General features: G+C 53.5%; 1 protein-coding gene across 1 annotated transcript in view; it reads right to left on the bottom strand.

Annotated features, from left to right (window-relative positions):
* Positions 1–20,859, bottom strand: part of LOC134014502 (dynein axonemal assembly factor 5) — a 30,275-nt gene extending 9,416 nt beyond the window's left edge. The window contains exons 1-10 of the mRNA XM_062454001.1: positions 20,315–20,859; positions 19,875–20,059; positions 19,270–19,394; positions 18,793–18,911; positions 15,787–16,019; positions 14,838–15,065; positions 8,088–8,231; positions 6,015–6,183; positions 3,941–4,088; positions 412–562 (exon numbers count right to left, since the gene is read on the bottom strand). Of these exons, the coding sequence (XP_062309985.1) occupies positions 412–562; positions 3,941–4,088; positions 6,015–6,183; positions 8,088–8,231; positions 14,838–15,065; positions 15,787–16,019; positions 18,793–18,911; positions 19,270–19,394; positions 19,875–20,059; positions 20,315–20,852 (2,040 nt within the window). The 5' untranslated portion in view covers positions 20,853–20,859. The remainder of the gene's footprint in view (positions 1–411; positions 563–3,940; positions 4,089–6,014; positions 6,184–8,087; positions 8,232–14,837; positions 15,066–15,786; positions 16,020–18,792; positions 18,912–19,269; positions 19,395–19,874; positions 20,060–20,314) is intronic.
* Between the last annotated feature and the right edge of the window lie 470 nt (positions 20,860–21,329).

The following is a 21,329-nucleotide window of genomic DNA, read 5'->3' on the forward strand; positions in this document are numbered from 1 at the left end:
TGGTGATGGTTACAGCCTCTACAACAGTGAAACAGGACAGAGGAAAGCTTTTTTCCACCGGGACAAATGTATGTGAACCCAAAACACACCCACACCCACACACACACCCCCACCCACACAGCCAAGAAGAGAGAGAGGGGGAAGGGATAAACAGATTACAATCCTTCTAACCGGCCGGTGAGAATGTCTGTATTGATGTCGGATGAGTGTGTGTGCCCCTTTTCCAGGTGTGTGCGCACCTGTGTGTGTGTGCACCTGTGTGTGTGTGTGTGTACCTGTGTGTGTGTGTGTGCAGCTGTGTGTCTGTACCTGTGTGTGTGTACCTGTGTGTGTGTGTGTACCCGTGTGTGTGTGCAGCTGTGTGTGTGTACCCGTGTGTGTGTGTATACCCCTGTGTGTGTGTGTGTGTACCTGTGTGGGGGTGACGGCCCCGCCCTGCAGCAGGGCCAGCAGGCAGCTGAGGGCCGAGGTCCGGACGGCGGCGGCGGTGCGGCCGGCTCTCCACACCAGGTTAGGGAGCAGCACCTCCCTCAGGAACACCTCCAGATACCCCCTGAAGCTCCTGCACAGAGGAGGGGGGAGGGAGAGAGAGAGAGGGAGGGGGAGAGAGAGACAGAGAGAGAGAGAGGGGGGTGGAGGGAGAGAGAGACAGAGAGGGGGGTTGAGGGAGAGAGAGGGAGGGAGGGAGAGAGAGAGAGGGGGGGGGAGAGAGAGAGAGGGGGGGGAGGGAAGAGAAAGTGAGGTAAGAGAGAGAGGAGCAAGGAGATAGGACAGAGAGGGAGAGAGAGATAGAGGGAGATAGGGAGAGAGAGATGACAGACATGAAAACATGCCCTGAACGTAAGTGGGAGCATAGCTGGGTGTAATTCTACTGGACCCGATTAGGGGCTGCTGTTACTAAGTACCAACAGCTGAGTTAGCTGTCTGCTACAAAGTGCTACACACTTGTGTCCCTGGCTCAATCGGTACACATGAAGCAACACTAGAGAGAGAGAGAGAGAGAGAGAGAGAGAGAGAGAGAGAGAGAGAGAGAGAGAGGAGAGAGAGGGGGAGAGTGAAGGAGAGAGAGAGAAGGAGAGAGGGAGGGAGAGAGAGGGAGGGAGAGAGAGGGAGAAGGAGAGGGAGGGAGGGAGGAGAGAGGGAGGGAGAGGAAGTGAGGAAGTGAGGAGAAGACGGGACCATCTGGACGTCCTTCACTTCCAAGCCAACTGACGTTCTTTCTCACAGGCGCCCCCCCCCCCTTTCCGGATCTTTCCGCTCTGCTCCCAACACCTCCACTGACAGGGCGGTGAGGGGCCTGTGCACGTCCATATTGCTATGTGACCTGAACAAACCTCAACACGTACTTAGCGCGTACTTTCTCTAGCGTCGCTGTGTGGAAAAAGGATTTTGGGGCTTGGTCACCACTAGGGGGAGCTGTTGTTACGTTCATTGCATGCGGCCCGTCGCTTCCCCTGATGTCGAGCGAGTCATGACAGAGAGCCATCTTTCCTCATCGCAGTGAGCGTGTCCAACACTACTGCACACACACACACACACACACACACACACACACACACACAATACTGGACGTAAGCCTGTCGGGTGTACATTCAAGCTAGATCGACTCTCCGCTGTAAATCTTACAAAGCAATTACAGACCTGTCTTGCCCCCCCCCCCCCCACACACACACAGAGACAGAACTCCCTTCTGGACAAAACTCCAGATTTTTATCTCCCACATTTTGGAGACGGTGTGGGGTATATTCTCACATTCCTGCTACTTACCTTTCACCCTAACTGTTTAATAGCAGCTTGTGTTGTTCCACATGAAACACAGTCGGAGCTCTTCCGTGGCAGATCGAGCGAGCATGTTTGAAAAAGACAAACTCCCCTCTCTTCTTCTGCCTTCACGCACGACGTGTCATTATGTCATTTTGGGAGAAGAACAAAGACTCCGGAGACTGGATGAGACTCGAGAAAGTGTGTGTGTGTGTGTGTGCTCCGCTCCCCTGTTCAAACACACCGCACAGGGAACCGTCTGTGTGGAAGAAAAAGTATGAATTCATACTTGTTTCACCCTCCTTTCTCCTCAGCACTTGCGGCCGAGGCCTTGATGCGCCGAGATAAAAAGGTTGTGGGTGGGGGGGCTCGTGTGGTGACATCTCCCTCGTGTTGATGAGATGATCACAGCAGATACCTGGAGATGACAGGACGCTGCAGGTGGGCCGACAGACGGGTGTTTAGGGGGGAGGGGAGGGGGGGCGAGGAATCCTTTTGTGGATTGTGTGGTGGTGCGCACCTTCGCAAAACCCAAAACTCCCCCATCAAAGTGGCGCTTTTCCTCTCTGGGCTGGAGTTATACTAGTCTGTTTAGGGTATCGGTGTCAGGGTTTGATTTGGTTGGGAAAGTGTGTGTGTGCACGTGTGTGTGTGTGGGTGCACGTGTGTGTGTGTGTGTGTGTGGGTGCACGTGTGTGTGTGTGTGGGTGCACGTGTGTGTGTGTGTGGGTGCACGTGTGTGTGTACGTGTGTGTACGTGTGTGTACGTGTGTGTGTACGTGTGTGTGTGTGTACGTGTGTGTGTGTGTACGTGTGTGTGTGTGTACGTGTGTGTGTGTGTGTGTGTGTGCGTTTTTTGCCTTTTGTTACTCCGTTAGCTGCTTTGTCTCTGTCGTCCAACACGCCTGGGTCGACCCCGACGCGACCCCCCGAGGGCACCCCTCCGACCGCGGTGACACGCGGGGCACAGCCGGTCGTCACGGCGAGGACACGTGAGGGGGGGGAGGTGACGGGGCCCTCCTCCCCCTCGCCACGCTGAGTGATGAGGACAACTGCTGTGACCGGCGGGGCCCAGGGGAAGCCAGGGCCCCGGGTTTAACGCATTCCCCCAGATTAGAGCCCCAAGTCCCTGTGGAGGGGGGGGGGGGGGTCTGAGGGCCCCCGGCCCTGGGGGTTAGGCTGGGGGGAAGGAGGGGAGATGGAGACATCGCAATAGGGAACTGTTCTCTGGAAACCTCCCCTCCCTTCAACCCCACTGTTGAGAGACTGTGCTCAGGAGTGTGTTGTGTGTGGATTGAGCATGACAGTACTAATTCACCGAGGACAGACTGGTAAAAAAGTACCACCTCTCCACCACCCCGTCCCCCAACCAATGCGTGTTGGTATGCCCCCCCCCCCAGCCCCTCCACGGACTTCCACGTTGGTATGTCCCAGACTAGATCGACCAGATGCCTGTGGTGGTGGATTAGCGTCCAGCTAGGCTAGCTAGCGCTGCGGGGTCTACCCGATACCTCCCTAGAGCTTACACTCTCTCCCCTGGGCTCACTCACAGAGACGGGTGGTGAAGGTGAGAGAAATGGGGATACGCTCCCTCAAGTACCTCAGACTGTAGAAATACAGTATTCTGACCGTTAGCATAACTAATTAGCTCCACAGAGGACACAGAACCTGAGGCGACCGCCATTTCAAAAACACTGACATCACTGTTGTGGCGCTAGATAGCTAGGTTAGACTTAGCTATACTCAACTGCTGATGAGGGTCCCTAGCTACTAGCATGCTAATTTTGGGGTCAATGAGGGGTGGGAAAGGAAAACATGAGTTAAGCTAGCGCTAATGGCCAAGCTAAGTCTGGGGAGGTGCTAGCTTGCAGGGTAGTGTAGGTGCTGTGTCCTTAGGGGAGATATGTCAACAAATGTGAATTAAAAGACGTTGAGTACAGCATTATACCCCCAAGCTAATGAGGGTGTGGAAAGTAATTCTTGGTGATGTAGCCAGTCCTGTCTGGCTTTTGTGTGTCTGTGTGTAAATGTATATTTGCATGTATTCCCCTTTAAAACTTTCAAAAAAGGTATATCTTGTTTTCAGACTCCTGTTGTCAGTATAACATGTGTGTGTCTGTGTGTGAGTGGGTGTGTGTGTGAGTGAGTATGTGTCTGTCTGTCTGTCTGTCTGTCTCACCCCTGGGAGTCCAGTGTGTTGGTGGCGTCCAGCAGCAGCTTGGACAGCATGGTGAAGATGTGCAGTCTCATCTCTGGGTCTCTGTCAGGGTGGACCAGGATCTGCAGCAGGGGCATTAGCAGGGGCAGGAACTCTCCTATGACTGGACCTGGGACCACACACACACACAGAAAGTTGTGTAACTGACCAAGCAATATGTCATCTAACCCCAAACTAACCCTAAGGAATACCCCGACAGTGACACACTAAAATGAAAAGGAAAACAAAACAAAAAAAGTCTGGAGTGTGTGTGTTAGGAGCCTGCATGGGAAATTCAGAAGGAAAGTATTCACACACACACACACACCCTGTCTGTAAGAGTATGTACCATTTATAGAGCTTTGTGCACGTCTGCGAGTGTGTGTGTGTGTTATTGCGGGCTGTGTTGCAGACTGGTCTGGAGACAGAGGATATCCTGAACTGCCTCTGGGACTGGGACCAGTGGAACTGAATGACTGGACTCATGGGGAAAGACAGGGAGGGAGAGAGAGAGAGGCGCAAGATGGAGAGATGGTTAAATAGAGAAAGAGAGAGGCACAAAGACAGACGGAGAGAGAGAGAGAGAGAGAGAGAGAGAGAGAGGGAGAAACCAGCCAGATAGAGCAAGAGATGAGGCAAAGTTGACACAGAGAAAGAAAGAGAATGACAAGTCAAAGAGAGAGAGAGAGAGAGAGACTGACAAGTCAGAGAGAGAGAGAGAGAGAGAGAGAGAGAGAGAGAGAGAGAGAGAGAGAGAGAGAGAGAGACTGACAAGTCAGAGAGACCTAACCCTAACCCAACAGCAGAGAGGGAGGAGAGGAGGGATGGGTGTCGCGGGGCAGGGACACGTGAATGCAGGGCGTGTGGTAGAAACCTGGGGAGGGTAGCGACGACGTCTCGGGGTCTGGTGTCTCTCAGACTGACCGCAAGAGGATGTGAGAGAGAGACCAGCCGGGTGATACGCTGACACACTGGACAGCTCGGCTGTGTGGGCGCACACACACACGTGCGCGCAGGGTGTGTTGTGAGCAGAGAATGAGCAAGGCTTTATTTTTGTAAGGGGTAGAGGGTGCCAGATTAAAGACAATGAGAGAACTCACACGCACAGGCCTGCCCACCCACACACACACACACACTGTGGCCAGAAGGATGCGTGAGGGCATGGTTTATGTGAAAACTTAAATCTAAAACTAGCATAATTAGCAATAAAGGAAACATCTCACCCCAACAGCTACAGCTAACAATAGCGGGTTAAACAGGAAGTGATCGTTTCACTCAAATATCAACGTCCACCCCAAACAGAGCCACACCCCCATTCTCTCACTCGCCGTCCCACACTGCACCAGTGTCTGGCCTCGCCAACGGGACAGAGGTGGCGTCTGGCACTGACCCGGTGCGGACCACACACACACACACACACACACACAGGAGTCGAAGTTCAAAGTAGCCTTGATGCAAGGGAGGTCAAGACCAGGGCTCTTTGGTGTTTGGTGCTTTGGTGTTTGGGGGGTGGAGGGTGTTTGACATGATGACCTGGGTGTAGCTAGAGTGGAGCAGTCAGCTATAGGGCTGGGGGGGAGGTGGGGGGGGGGCAGCTAGTGCTGCTCACGCCTCTCCTACTCAATTAGACCTGTCCGCTTTCCGCCCACCTAACCCTCCCCCTCTCTGGGGGGGGGGTTAGGGTTAGGGTTAGGGTTAGGGTTAGGGGGGGGGGGGGCAAAGGAGGGAGGAGGTGTTTCAACACGAAAGTGAAGTTCAGAGGGTGGATTTACCCAAATCACCGAGCTAACTGGGCCTAATGACAGCCAGACTGTGTGTGTGTGTGTGTATGCGTGCGTGCACAAGCCGGGGAGACAGAGGGAGACATGGGAAGGGGTTTAGGGGATATAATGGAAGCTTTGTGGCTGCCTCAGTTTGAAGGGCCTCGAGTGCCAAGACAGGTCTCTACTCTCCACATAACTCACAGGGAAACATATATAGAACTGTCTGCCTGCCTGCCTGCCTGTCTGTCTGTCTGTCTGTCTGTCTGTCTGCTCCCCCCCCCCCCCCCCCTCACCTGACTGTGTGGCCAGTAGCTGCAGCTGCAGCCTCTGGGGCGAGAGGCTGGTCCAGCCCCTCTGGGAGGCCGACAGCCCCTCCAGCAGCTGGGGCATGTGCTGCCGGTACAGCTCCGGTAAGGAGGCCAGGCCCAGCGCTCCACACACACACCTCACACTCTGCTGGGCCTGGGGCAGGAGGAGGGATGGAGGGGAGGGAGAGGACAGAGAGGGAGGGGAGGGAGGGGAGAGAGAGAGGGAGGGAGAGAGAGGGTGGGAGAGAGAGGATTGGAGGAAGGGAGGGAGGGAGAGAGGGCAGACAGGTTAGAGTTTAAAACGACAACAGTGATCATCACAACACAGGATGTGAGTGGGACATTTATGGCTCGGGGAATTATGGGAATCTGAGGAATTCGGTCACCTACGGAAAAGAGCCGTTAGCCGCCGTGGAAACCAAAACAGACACACATTAGTAACACAATGCTGGACATCACAAGACCTCACTCTAAACCCTTCCAAAAACAAACAGAGACTCTGACAGATGAGAGAGGATGAGAGAGACAGAGAGATGAGAGGGAGAGAGGAGAGAAAGAAAGGGGGCGGGGGGGGTGAGAGAGAGAGAGGAAGATAGAGGGTCAGAGAGACAAAACTAAAAGGGAGTGGGGAGAGAGGAATGGAGAAAGGGGGGGATAGAGAGAGAGAGAACACTGATGTCTCTACAGGACAGAGGAAGTGACCTGGGGGGGGCATTTATTGTGTCCCCCCTTGGGGGTCGGGACACACCAACCCCCACTGACACACCACACACAATCTGTCTGAAGCTCCAAGTCCTTGTCCCAGTGACCCCCCCCCCCCCCTCCCTCAAAGACAGCCAATCAGAGACATGGGTGACTGGGAGCCATGGACACGAGGGTGTTTCATTCCGGGAACGCCGTGGCCCGTCTCCCTCCCGGGGGACACGAACCCACGTCCGGGAACGCCCCAGGCTGTTCTCACCCTCCCTGACCTCCCTCCCTCCCTCCCTCCCAGAAAGTTGGCCGACATAAAGGACAGACAGTGACAGTGGTTCGGTCACCAGTCAGCTCCCTGTCCCCCTCATTCCAAACCAATCTCTCTTTCTCTCCCTCCATACAAACCAATCTCTCTCTCCCTCCCTGTCCCCCTCATTCCAAACCATCTCCCTCCCTCATTCCAAACCATCTTTCTCTTTCTCTCCCTCCATACAAACCATCTCTCCCTCCCTCCCTCTACCCCTCATTCCAAACCATCCCTTTCTCTCTCTTTCTCTCCCCAGAGTGGACAACATGCTGAAAAACACACAGACACACACACACAGACTGGACCCAGACAGGAAGCTGAGGGCTGGTGTTCTGACCACAGGCAGCCCCCCCCGGTCCACATGGCCGTGCGGCACACGACCCGGGGTCTGGCCGTCCCCCTCGTCCGTGTCAGGCGGTCATTTAAGGTCGACCGCGAGGCGTTCTCCGACGGCGTGACGACGGAACTGTGCGACGACGCCCGCACGCCTGCCTCGACAGTGCACCCCCCCCCCCTCACCTCCCCACCTCCCCCCTCTCTCCCTACCTCCCCTCTCTCTCTCTAACCCCCCTCCCCCTCTCGGCTGGGCTTTAAGAGCTCCTCTCTCCAAAAGGTGCCGTTTGGGCTCCCCTGTCTAAGCGGGTAGTTCCCCTCTGCTCTGTGTGCCGGCGTTGGGCCCTGGCACTGAGACGGTCTTCCTCACATGACCGCTTCCCACAGCACACTCACCTGCGCCAGGATGAGAGAGAGACAGAGAGAGAGAGGGGGGAGGGGAGGAGAGGGGGAGAGAGTGGAAAACAGAAGGGGAGAGAGAGAGAGAGAGAGAGAGGGGGGGGGGGGGAGGAGAGGGGGAGAGAGTGGAAAACAGAAGGGGAGAGAGAGCAAGAGAGAGACAGGCAGAGAAAGAGACAGAGAGCGAGAGGAACAGAGAGCAAGAGCCAGAGAGAGAGGTGTTATTTTGATATCAAAGAGGAAATGAACTCGGGACAAGCGGGCAGCCTAGGCCTCTGTGGTATTTTCCCCACTCGGACAGAGAGACAGAGAAAGACTCTCACCTTGTCAGCCAGGCCGGGCTCCGGGGACAGACTCTGGACCGACAGCAGCACCTGCAGGAGCTGCAGGCTGACGGAGGAACAGTCGGGCCCACACAGAGTCAGCAGCACGTCCACACACACCACCAGCTGCTCCAGATACACCCCCTGGGGAGGGCGGAGAGAGGAGGTGAGGCGCCACGAAGAGAATGGAGGAGATGGGGGGGGGGGGAGCGAGAGAAGAAATGGAGACGCGGAGAGGTAAGAGGCGGAGAGAGATGCGGAGGGGAGAGAGACGGAGGGAGAGAAGAGCCTGTACGCGGTTGCCGTCACCTGCGAACGTGACCGTCCTCGACGCTGTCCTGGGACCTCTGTTTCTCCCTCCCTCCATCCCTCCCTCCCCACCTTCTCCCTCCCTCCCTCATCCCCGCCCCTCCACCCCCCCCCCCCACACACCTCTCAGTCCAACTCCCCATGGTTGACAGCCTGTCCACACCAAAGACACAGGACCCCCCCCCCCCCCCCCGCTCGCTGTGCCGCCACCCGTTGCCATGGTGCTGGCTCTGAAAGCCTGGCCTGCCTTCCTGTGGCCCCGTCATTAGTAGAGGGGGGGGGGAGGGGTGTCCCTCCAGGTGTTCACTTAAGAGCGTAAGTGGCAGCCCGCGCAATTTGCACCAACGCGGACGCATGCATGTGCACACGAGACATGACCGTGCACACATGTGCATGCACACACACACACACACTGTCAGTCCCTGAAGTAGCCACTGGGGGAGCCGTACCTCTTCTCTAGGCAGCTCCCACAGGATGTAGAGAGGAGAGGAGGAGGAAGACAGGAGGATGAGGAAGACAGGAGGAGGAAGAAGAGAGGAGGAAGAGGAAGACAGGAGGAAGAAGAGAGGAGGATGAGAGAAGAAGGAAGAGAGGAGGAGGAAGAGAGGAGGATGAGGAAGACAGGAGGAGGAAGAAGAGAGGAGGAAGAGAGAAGGAGGAAGAGAGGAGGAGGAAGAGAGGAGGATGAGGAAGACAGGAGGAGGAAGAAGAGAGGAGGAAGAGAGGAGGAGGAAGAGAGGAGGATGAGGAAGACAGGAGGAGGAAGAAGAGAGGAGGATGAGAGAAGGAGGAAGAGAGGAGGAGGAAGAGAGGAGGATGAGGAAGACAGGAGGAGGAAGAAGAGAGGAGGAAGAGAGAAGGAGGAAGAGAGGAGGAGGAAGAGAGGAGGATGAGGAAGACAGGAGGAGGAAGAAGAGAGGAGGAAGAGAGGAGGAGGAAGAGAGGAGGATGAGGAAGACAGGAGGAGGAAGAAGAGAGGAGGATGAGGAAGACAGGAGGAGGAGGAAGAGAGGAGGAAGAGAGGAGGAGGAAGAGAGGAGGATGAGGAAGACAGGAGGAGGAAGAAGAGAGGAGGATGAGAGAAGGAGGAAGAGAGGAGGAGGAAGGTCGTAGGAATGAGGAAATGTGTTTGTCTCGCAGGCGGTCGGTGGGGGGGGGTCACTCTCCCCCCTCCCCTGTTGAGCTAGACTGTGACAGCTCCACTGAGCACGCTCATGACAGGAGCTGCCCAGACACATCCTCCCTGTCATCAGCGGTTACTGTTGGGAGGCGGTGGTGGGCGGCCCGCAAGGAGGAGGTGCGTGTGTGTGTTGGGGGCACAGGATTTCCCTATGACACAGCAGGAGCTCTCCAAGGGGGTAGACAGAGAGAGAGAGACAGAGAGGTGAGACCAGAAGCTGGCAGACATCGAGGAGAGACACCAGACACTCGGGCAGCGACACAAACCGCACGGTCAAGGAGTTACGGGAACGGAAAAAGTTACACAGCCGTGTAATGATGGTGTGTGTGTTCACACACACCTGGAACCTGCTCCAGCTACACCTGGTTCTCTGGCTGCCGCACGCTCCGGGGAGAGTGTGTGTGTGTGTGCGCACTGCTGTCACACTAATAACACACACGGATGCTCTCTGCTGACATGCTAGTGAGCTGGGAGTTCCTATCCAATAGGGGCCTCCCTCCTTCTCCTGACAGGTGTTGGCGTTGCCATGGGCAACGGACAAACACCCACCCACACGCACGCACAGGGGGGCCATGACCCGGGGGGGTGTGTTCACAGGTGAGGCTGCTTGTCACATAAGCCCCAGCCCTTCCTCGCCCTCCTTTCTTCTCCACTCCTCTTAACTCTCACTTCTCTTCTACACTCCCCCCCCCCCCATCTCCCCCCCCCATCTCCCTCTCTTCCTCATGTCTCCCTCTCTTCCTCATGTCTCCCTCTCTCCCTCATGTCTCCCTCTCTTCCTCATGTCTCCCTCTCTTCCTCATGTCTCCCTCTCTTCCTCATGTCTCCCTCTCTTCCTCATGTCTCACTCTCTTCCTCATGTCTTCCTCATGTCTCCCTCTCTTCCTCATGTCTCCCTCATGTCTCACTCTCTTCCTCATGTCTTCCTCATGTCTCCCTCTGTTCCTCATGTCTCCCTCATGTCTCCCTCATGTCTCCCTCATGTCTCCCTCATGTCTCCCTCTCTTCCTCATGTCTCCCTCTCTTCCTCATGTCTTCCTCATGTCTCCCTCTGTTCCTCATGTCTACCTCTCTTCCTCATGTCTCCCTCATGTCTCCCTCTCTTCCTCATGTCTCCCTCTGTTCCTCATGTCTCCCTCTCTTCCTCATGTCTCCCTCTCTTCCTCATGTCTTCATGTCTCCCTCTGTTCCTCATGTCTCCCTCTGTTCCTCATGTCTCCCTCATGTCTCCCTCTCTTCCTCATGTCTCCCTCTGTTCCTCATGTCTCCCTCATGTCTCCCTCTCTTCCTCATGTCTCCCTCTGTTCCTCATGTCTTCGTCATGTCTCCCTCTGTTCCTCATGTCTCCCTCATGTCTCCCTCTCTTCCTCATGTCTCCCTCTGTTCCTCATGTCTCCCTCATGTCTCCCTCATGTCTCCCTCTCTTCCTCATGTCTTCCTCATGTCTCCCTCTGTTCCTCATGTCTCCCTCTGTTCCTCATGTCTCCCTCTCTTCCTCATGTCTCCCTCATGTCTCCCTCTGTTCCTCATGTCTCCCTCTGTTCCTCATGTCTCCCTCATGTCTCCCTCTCTCCCTCATGTCTCCCTCTCTCCCTCATGTCTCCCTCTCTCCCTCATGTCTCCCTCTCTCCCTCATGTCTCCCTCTCTTCCTCATGTCTCCCTCCCTTCTCAAGAGGCGGACGTTTGCCCACGACAAGATGATAGAAGACATCACACCCCTCCTCTGTTCACGGCCAGAGATCAGCCGTTTTTACACTGCCTGACAGAGTTCTCTGTGAAGTGGATGGCAGTAAATATGTCTTCTGATTCTTCTCAAGGCTCCCTCTCTCCCTCCCTCTCTCTCTCCCTCTCTCTCCATCTTCTTTGTGCCTGCCTGTCTGCGTAGCCCCTCTACACGTCCGTCGCCATGGCAACACGCGACCCAACTTCCCTCAGTTGGGATGTGTGTGTGTGTTTGTTAACTATGAGTGTGTTTGCTGTAGTGGGGCCTCTCCACTCCAGAGGGGAAACGCAATTTGGGGAATTTGAGACGGATTTCTAAACAAACTGTGGCAGTTTGTGTACAAACACACACACACACACACAAAAACCGCTTCTTTTCTAGCATGTTCCGCGTTTGGTTCTTCCTCTCCATGATCAGTGAGAGCACAGCGGCTTCGCTGCCCCTCTCCAGACCATCACTTCCCCCCCCGAGCTTTGAACATGATTTATATTCATTCCTCCATGGCTCAGGAGTCGTTGTTTTTTGGTGTGCCAGTCCGACCTCTTTCCCCTCGCCCGAGCGCACGAGAGAACGGGGCCTCTGATGTTGGCTGGGCTCAAAAGAGGACGCTGTTGAGAAAATCACTGAGGCTGCTGTTCAAAACGCACGCAGTCTGAGGCCGCAACTTAGAAAGGCTGTTTTGCCCGAACCCCCGGACCCTCAAGTCCTTCGGCACCGTGCTGTGTTTCTCAGCTGGCCAGCTGGTGGGCAGCTCCCTCTCTCTTTCCCTCCTTCCTCTCTCTCTCCTTCTCTCTCTCCCCCCACCCCTCTCTCCTTCCCACTCCCTCTCTCTCCCCCTTTCCTCTCTCTCCCACTCCCTCTCTCTCCCCTTTCTTCCCTTCATCCCTCCTTCTCTCTCCCCCTCTCTCTCCCCCAACCCCTCTCTCCTTCCCACTCCCCCTCTCCTTCAATCTCTCCCCCTCCCTCTCCAGTTATCCCCCCACCCTCCTCTCTGACGGCATGTCTAAATACTATCAGAAGGGCATCAATAACAAGTTGTTAAGTCATGGTCTGTGGCTAGCGCTGGCTCTGAATGGGCGAGTGTCTGGTTGTGTGTGGGGGAGAGAGAAAGTGAGTAATATAGAAATAAAGTTAAAGTATGTGGTTTTACCGGTGTGGGTTCACAAGCATGTCAAACTGGGTGTATGTGTGTGAGTATGAGTGTGCGTGAGTGAGTGTGTTATGTATGTGCGTGTGTGTGTGAGAGCGTGTGTGTGAGTGTTTGTGTGTGAGAGTGTGTGTGTGAGAGTGTGTGACAGTGTGTGTGTGTGAGTGTGTGTGAGAGTGCGTGTGTGAGAGTGTGTGTGTGACAGTGTGTGTGTGTGAGAGTGTGTGACAGTGTGTGTGTGTGTGAGTGTGTGTGAGAGTGTGTGTGTGAGAGTGTGTGTGTGAGAGTGTGTGTGTGAGAGTGTGTGTGTGAGAATGTGTGTGTGAGAATGTGTGTGTGTGAGAGTGTGTGTGTGAGAGTGTGTGTGTGAGAGTGTGTGTGTGAGAGTGTGTGTGTGAGAGTGTGTGTGTGAGAGTGTGTGTGTGAGAGTGTGTGACAGTGTGTGTGTGTGAGAGTGTGTGTGTGAGAGTGTGTGTGTGAGAGTGTGTGTGTGAGAGTGTGTGTGTGAGTGTGTGTGAGAGTGTGTGTGTGTGTGAGAGTGTGTGTGTGACAGTGAGTGTGTGAGAGTGCGTGTGTGAGAGTGCGTGTGTGAGAGTGTGTGTGTGAGAGTGTGTGTGTGAGAGTGTGTGTGTGAGAGTGTGTGTGTGAGAGTGTGTGTGTGAGAGTGTGTGACAGTGTGTGTGTGAGAGTGTGTGTGTGAGAGTGTGTGTGTGAGAGTGTGTGTGTGAGTGTGTGTGTGAGAGTGTGTGTGTGAGAGTGTGTGTGTGAGAGTGTGTGTGTGAGAGTGTGTGTGTGAGAGTGTGTGTGAGAGTGTGTGTGTGTGAGTGTGTGTGTGAGAGTGTGTGTGTGAGAGTGTGTGTGTGAGAGTGTGTGTGTGTGTGAGCGGGATGCAGGTGCAGCTCAGGGTTATTTACAGCTCGGGGGTGACCTGGTCATGGTCTCTCCCTGCTCCCAGAACTCTGCAGGTGCTCCGGAGAGGACAATGTAATGGCTCTGCTAAGACGGGAGGAGAGACAACAGAGGGAGAGAGCGGGGAGGTAGAGAGACAAAGAGAGGAGAGCGAGAGGGGAGCGATGGCGAGAGGACAGTGAAAGAGGAGAGAGAGAGGGAAACAGAGAGAGAGAGAGAGGATAGAGGACAGTGGAGGAGGAGAGAGAGAGAGCGAGGGAATGAGAGAGAGACAGACAAAGAGAGAGAGAGAGAGCAGAGGTCTGTCTCCATCTGCGAGGAAGCGTGGGACCCAGTCCGTCCGGCAACATTGCCAGGGGGTGGGGGGTAGAGAAAGGGGCCGAGGGGGGGGTCCATTTCCCCTGCCTGCCAGGGCCAGAGAAGGCGAGAGAGGCAGAGAAAGGTACATGGGAATAGTGATGTGTGTGTGCGTGTGTGGACGAGTGGGTTTAAAGACCCAACATCTATCAAAAACATTCGGTCAGCTCTGCCCGTACTGTTTAAAGAGTGTTCAGGGAAGCTGGGCCGAGAGGTCAGGAGAAATTAGCAGACTTTTTATTATTATTAACCCAGAGAGGAAATTCCTCCAGGCCCCCCGGGAGAGAGGGGGGAGATGGGCAGTGGGTACGGGTGAGTCACTGCAGCCGGCCACCCTCCTCTCACCAGAGAGAGAGAGGGAGAGAGAGACAGAGAGACAGAGACAGAGGTGTTATTTTGATATCCAAGAGGAAATGAACTTGGAACAAGCGGACAGCCTAGGTCTCTGTGATATTTTCCCCACTCAGAGACATCAGGGATTTTGTCAGGGCCGGCGAGTTATTTGAACAGCCTTTTTTCTCCAGCATGGGGTTACGGGAGGACGGAGAGCTCTTTTTCTTCTAAAAAGATCAACTTTGAAATGTTAGACATGAATAACAACCTATGCCCAACTTTTGTTGTTGCTAAGTCAGCGTTTTGGGGCATTACTCAGTGAAACCCACTGAACTACCAGGGGAGTAATTCCTTAAAAAATCGCCTTTCCCAAAAAGCCTTGATAAGAGTTAATCCAATGTATGGTGAAATGTCTCTAATGGAACACAGTCAGCAGGGACTATCCAGCTGCTGTCAGAGGTTACTGCCCTGAAACCACTAACTTCACAGGCCAAACACAGGCACTCACAGAACCTGGCAACCCCAAGTCGAGGGAGGGGGTTGGCGAGGCAGAACCTAGCAACCCCAAGTCGAGGGAGGGGGTTGGCGAGGCAGAACCTGGCAACCCCAAGTCGAGGGAGGGGGTTGGCGAGGCAGAACCTGGCAACCCCAAGTCGAGGGAGGGGGTTGGCGAGGCAGAACCTGGCAACCCCAAGTCAAGGGAGGGGGTTGGCAAATCAAAACCTGGCAACCCAAAGTGACTTGCCCGCCCACCTGGCCCCCCTGGAGGTCAGAGGAGGGTGTGGTCTCACCTGCTGGGAGCCCTGGCACACGTCCGGCTGGGCCAGCGTGTCAGCCACCTGCTGGAGGTGTGGCCTGAGCAGGGGGGCGGAGCATCCCTCCAGGACGGCCCCCAGCACCATGAGGGGGGTCCAGGGGGAGGAGGAGGAGGAGGAGGGGGTCTCCACGTGGGCCAGGAGCAGCTTGAGGAAGACCTCGGGACTGACGAAGGTGCCCAGGAGCTTGGCGGCTGCTAGACTCTGTAGAGACAGAGGAGGAAGAAAGATCACAAATCAAAGACAGAAAAACAACAACAAAAACTATATTTAAAAAACTAACGATTAAAGCAAGCAAGACAGAATGTAAAAAAAAAAAAAAAAAAGGAAGGAAAAAATAATTCATAATTCCAAGTCATGTATCATCTTGCCGCTGATAAACCTCCCCGCTACCAGAAGCTTCCTCTGCAAACAGGTGCATCCCCAGTCCTTGATCCAGAACCAGCCGGCCCGGGGAGGCCATACATCACACACCAGACCCTGTCTACTGTAAGGCCAGCAGCTGTATCCTGCTCCGCAGTGATCCCGACAGATCAGGCTGGCTGGGCATCAACGAGGCACCACATCAAACGCACCCCCACACCCGCTGAGAATGGGAGGAACGTGGTGAGTGGAAATAGCGGCGGGCCTCCTGGGGGTGGAGCCTGTTTGCGGACTGGGCTCTCGGAGCACGGAGCGGCCGGCTGCCCACACCTGGGCCCGGCTGGGACTGGGGGACTGGGGCTTTTTGACGCTGGTGCATGCTGCAGCTGCTCTCTCTCTCTCTCTCTCTCTCTCTCTCTCTCTCTCTCTCTCTCTCTCTCTCTCTCTCTCTCTCTCTCCTCATTTACTGTGCCTAACTCTACCTCTCTCTCTCCCTCATCCTACTCTTCCCCCCCCCCCCCCGTTCCTCAACCCGCCCCTCGAACGGCCCGCGCCCACTCACGTGGGTGACCACCTCGCCCTCGGGGTCGGCGGCGGCGCGGTACAGCGCGGCCAGCAGCGGCTGCAGGTGCTGGGTCAGGTGGTCCTCGGCGTGCAGCAGCAGCACGGCCAGCAGGCGGGCCGTCTTCAGCCGCGTCGACGCCAGCCAGTCCGTCACGTCCCGCGCCAACGCCGGCAGCACCCGGGACAGGTTCCTCACCACCAGCTCCCTGCAGCCCAGCCCGGGACGCTCCACTGGGGGGAGGGGGGGGGAGGGAGAGACCAAGAAAGAGAGAGAAAAGAGATTAGAGTAAACCGTATGGGGATGCAAAGACTTTTGAGGTTTAAGGAATTTTCCACTGAACCCCCAAAAAGTTATAAAAAAAAATTTCGAGGCAGATGGATTGTCCTCCATATTTTTTCAGGGCTTAGAGCTGTCCCCTGTGCACCGAAGTAGAATCCACTCAAAATCCCCTTTTCCAGAAGCGTATCTCTTTACGATGGAGATTTCCTCTTGTCCGGGGGCTTGTCAGAGCAAGTGGAACACATTCTCAAATAGCTGTCCACACGGCCTCCCTTCATCCCCTTTCCCTCCCTCCCTCCCTCCCTCCCTCCCTCCCGCCCTCTGTCCCTCTAATGAGAGAGGAAGAGAGGAAGAGGAGGATGCGTCCGTCAGACAGTGTGCAAGACATAACAAGTCTGTTGGTCTCTTTATGGAGTCCCTCACAGACAAACAGTGACCTTTCCAGAAGGGAGCAGGGTTGTGGATCTACACCAGATGGAGAGAGAGAGAGAGAGAGAGAGAGCGAGAGAGAGCGAGAGCGAGAGAGAGAGATTGTGTGTGGGGAGGGGGGGGATATATTGGCCCGATATTACTAGAAACTATAAAGGACACCAAATATCCAGGGTGTTTGTTTTGCATCCCAACGCAGACATAGATTACAGTGGACGGAGCATCCAGATGTCATTTTAGAAACTAATGTTCATTTGCAAGGTGAGAAACCTTTTCCATCGCTCCCCCCCCAGAACATGCCAGATTCCAGCCTTTTCGACTAAACCGCATATTTGTTTCCGCAAATGTATTTGGCGGTCTGGCTGGCCTTGGTGGCTTGTCTGTGTAACAGATGTCTGGAGGCGAATTAGGTAGCTCAGCTATGTAGTTCAACATGCAATTTAAAACTAGCACTGACCTACTCCCTGTATCCTGAGACACCTCTACCTGCAGCTCCAGTGCTCAGGCCCAAACACATCCAGGGGCCCCCCGGGGCCCCGGTCTTAACTCTGCCCATCTCAGCGCCTGCCTTCCCGGCAGCCTGGGCTAGCCACACTGTCATTAGGGTTCTGGAGGAGACCACGGACCCTGCACCTGCGAGCGACACCCAGCCCAGCCCCCCCCCGGCCTCCCCTCTTAATCACAGTAATAAAAGGAGCTAATGGTATTTTTCACCTGAGCGATAACCCCCCCCCCCACACACACACACACACACACACACAGGGGGGGAAATTACACCTTTCAAAATCAGTGGGGAGTAAAGGCTGATGGGGGGGGGGGGGGGGTGACATCATCCGACAATAACTCGATCCATACAACCCCCCCGACCTACCCCACCCCCCGCTCAGACATTAAGCTCTTGGCACAAGATCCACAAGCCTACAGGTTTCAACAGAGTGTGGTGCCCTGGTTCATTGGTGGGAGGCTATTCAAAGGAGAATGTTGTGTTCTTGTTCTGTGTGCTGAAAGGAAAAGGGGGGTGGGGCTACTCACCTGCTGACTGCCATGGAAATGACAGGCAGGCACTCAGACAGGCAGACAGACACTCAAACTGGCAGGCAGACAGGCACTCAGACAGACAGGCAGACAGGCACGCAGACAGACAGACAGGCAGGCAGGCAGGCAGGCAGGCACGCACGCACGCACACAGACAGGCACTCAGACAGACAGACATTCAGACAGGCAGGCAGTCAGACAGACAGACACTCAGACAGGCACTTGGACAGACAGTCAGACAGACAGGTTGACCCGGGGATAAGGCGACTTCCTCATCACATGACCAGTTGACAAATGCCACTAGTAACAGACAGTAATAAGCACTTGGAGAGTTACCAGGAGAGTTACCAGGAAAGAGAGAGAGAGTGTGTATGTGTGTGTGTACACACCTCTCCCCTACCCTCGATAGGCTGTGCCATTACTCAAACCCCCTCCCCCCCCTCAGTCTTGAACTGTGATAGTAATGAGGGAGTTAGGGGCCAGCGTGTCAACACTCTGCAGCCGTTCATCACATCCTGCACGGCTGTCAGGACTGACACACAAGCCTTAATGACCTCCAGCCCAAGGACGAGGGGTCACATTCCTCAAAGAATTTATCACGTTTTATCACAATATTGCAGGACTTTACCAACACATTCCATGTACTGCATATCTAATGCATGATGTGTGTAGACACACTAGAACCTAATCCAAGATCATACTGTATAAACCAGAACCTAATTCAAGATCATACTGTATAAACCAGAACCTAATCCAAGATCATACTGTATAAACCAGAACCTAATTCAAGATCATACTGTATAAACCAGAACCTAATTCAAGATCATACTGTATAAACCAGAACCTAATCCAAGATCATACTGTATAAACCAGAACCTAATCCAAGATCATACTGTATAAACCACTACCTAATCCTAGACCATACTCTGTACAGATGCACCAGGATCCTGATCCTATATCTCAGAGGTCAGTCAGAGACAGCTAGCATTACAAGCTGCCCTTCACCCCGTCTCTGACCCACTTAGCCACAGTGGAAACTTGGATCAGAGGAGAGGGGTGGTGGTGGTGGGGGGGTGTCCTGGACCACAGCAAAACTCCTAACGAGGTCACAAAGTTCTTCTGCCAAGAGCGATCTTTGGAGGCCCGAATTTTAAATGAACAGCTTGAAGCTTGAATACAAATCTGGTGCTGAATGTGATTGTTCTCGGTGCTAAGAGCCCCCGGCCTGGAGTCTGTCGTCATGGAGGGTCTGGGACTCACCTCCGGCAGGGTAGAGGGCGGGGGGGGCCAGGAGGAAGTCCATCTTGTCCTTCAGGTCGTCCTGGTTCTCCTGCTCCCACTGGGAGCCAGTCTGTCTCCACAAGTCTGCAGCCAGCAGCCTTCGGGCAGAGAGATAACGCTCAAAATCGGTCCGTGTGACGAGATCACTCAGATTGAACAATATATTGTTCTGGGATATTTGGTTTAACCACAGAGAAGTTCTTTTTTTTGTTTCATTTTTTAATTAATTAAACCCTGGTCATGCAACCATCCCAAATCAAACTTTAAACAAGATGACACAAACACAATGACTTGATTGTAAAAAAAAAGAAAAGAAAAAAAACACACAGATCTAACATGATTGGGATAGGTCATAGCCGTGTGGACGGACACATGCTTTCACCTGTCCAGATGAGTTGAGATGTGAGATCTAGGAGGAAGTGAGCGTGGTGGAGAACCCCCAGGGGGGTCTGGTACCTGATCTCCGGGATGTCGTCGCTGAGGCCGCTCAGCAGGAGGGGGATGAGCTTGTGGAAGTAGGAGTACCTGTCCCGGAGGTGGAGCAGCCAGTCACCCACCACCTCAGTCACAGCCTTCCTCACCTGGGGGGACAAGGGGAAGGAGGGGTGGGGGAGGTGAAGGTGGTGGTGGTGGTGTGGGGTGTTAACAGATAAAGCAGTTGGCTATCAGTTACTATTAAACTTACTACAAACTACTAGTTGTGTGAATATGTTCTTCTCCGCACATAATAAGATTGATCGCGTTTCCGACAGAGCAGTAAACTGAAGTAGATTGATTATTTTGTTTTCGTGTCATGCACCAAAGTCTTAAACTAAATATTGTGACTTTTCTCCCAAGATTGGCTCATAAAACCTGCTACAAAAAAAAGGTTCCCTTCTGATGCATAACTCCACTTTTTCATAATCACCTAGACAAAAGAAATGAACGAAAATAGAGGACATTAGACCATAAAAATACATCCCTACGTCCTCATAGACAGGACAGTAAAAACAAAAAACAACTATTTCTCAATTTACCAAAGTGCAAGATGTTAAATATGTTTCAACCATGACTATACCCACCAGTGGAGAATCGTCAAACAGCCTCTGAGCAAGGTGCGACAGGACGTCATCCACGTTCTTTCCATTGCCATACTGGATGACGGCCCCGGTGGCCTGGATGATTGACACTCTTACCCGGGAGTGTTGGTGAGAGATGTTCTGCATCAGAGGCTTGACCAAGCTTTCTGCCTGCATGTGGAAATGTTCTGAGGAGAAAGGTATCGTTTGTTATTGTTGTTGAAGCTTCTGTACCGAACCACCAATTATTCAACGCGTTAACACTGCTAAATTATCCAGACATCTCGAAATTAGTCATGGGGAATACGAAAAGAAAAAAAATATTTCAGAATTGTGAAGCTAAAGAACCAACAACTAATAGGTCAAGTAGCAAAGATGGCAGCGTGCCGTGCTACCATGGCAACTCTGTTCCAAAACACATAGCTAACAAGGCTTAAACTTACCCGGTACACATTTTGCAAAGTTGACAGTGCATTTGCAGCTCTCCTTTTTGACATCCGGAAAGGGATCGACAATAGTTCTCTGCAGAATCTTAATCATGTCGTCGAGATATGGAACTAGTTTCTTCCCACACACCTCCACGGTTAGGGTCAACACTTCCATCATGGCGAGCCGAAGTTCTTCTGCTGGCTCCAGGATCTCTTTTCCACCGAGCCGCTGCGACAGACAGGGCATTAGATACGGTAACGAAACCTCCGGTTGAGGTACACAACGAATAAACTCTCCAATCATGAGAATAGCAGTCTCCCTGCATCTCTCCATTGGGTCTGACAGGCATTTCAGTAGAGACTTCAGAAGACTGTGGAAAACCTCCTGTAACACGCCGCTTGAAAGCCCTTTATCGATTGTTTCTTTTTTGATTGCCTCAAGAGCTCGTTTTCTCGTGTTTTTGCTGTCTTCGTTCAGACAGTTCAATTGTCTGGCAAGTGTTCTCAAAACTTCAGCTGCAGCACGTTCATCTCCAGCCGCCATCGCCGCCATCTTTGAGGTTGCTATAACAACCTAGGCAAGTACGACAAACAAAAGGTCTTTACGATAGCGTTTTCAAAACCAAAAAGCTTTATTGGTTCGTTCGTCCAAGGTGGTTTTGGCTTTCGCTCTCTGTCTTTATCTCTCTCTCTCTTTCTCTCTCTCTCTGTGTGTGTGTGTGTGTGTGTGTGTGTGTGTGTGTGTGTGTGTGTGTGTGTGTGTGTGTGTGTGTGTGTGTGTGTGTGTGTGTGTGAAATATGTGCATTAGATTAGCTGGGCCATTGTTTGTCTTCATAAGGCAACCACCACATCAAGTTTAAGTTCGCTTCATTTTGTCATTTCACCATAAGCAGTAGCCTACAATACAGACACAATGTGATAAAATGTCATTTCTCACAGGCACACGGAGCTACATAAGACAATAAAATAACGAATACGTGGTGGGAAGAAAGTATATATACAGAAAAATAAGTTCTTAGCACATTGGAT

Source organism: Osmerus eperlanus, chromosome 2 (assembly GCF_963692335.1).
Source record: "Osmerus eperlanus chromosome 2, fOsmEpe2.1, whole genome shotgun sequence".
In the NCBI taxonomy this organism is placed as follows: domain Eukaryota; kingdom Metazoa; phylum Chordata; class Actinopteri; order Osmeriformes; family Osmeridae; genus Osmerus; species Osmerus eperlanus.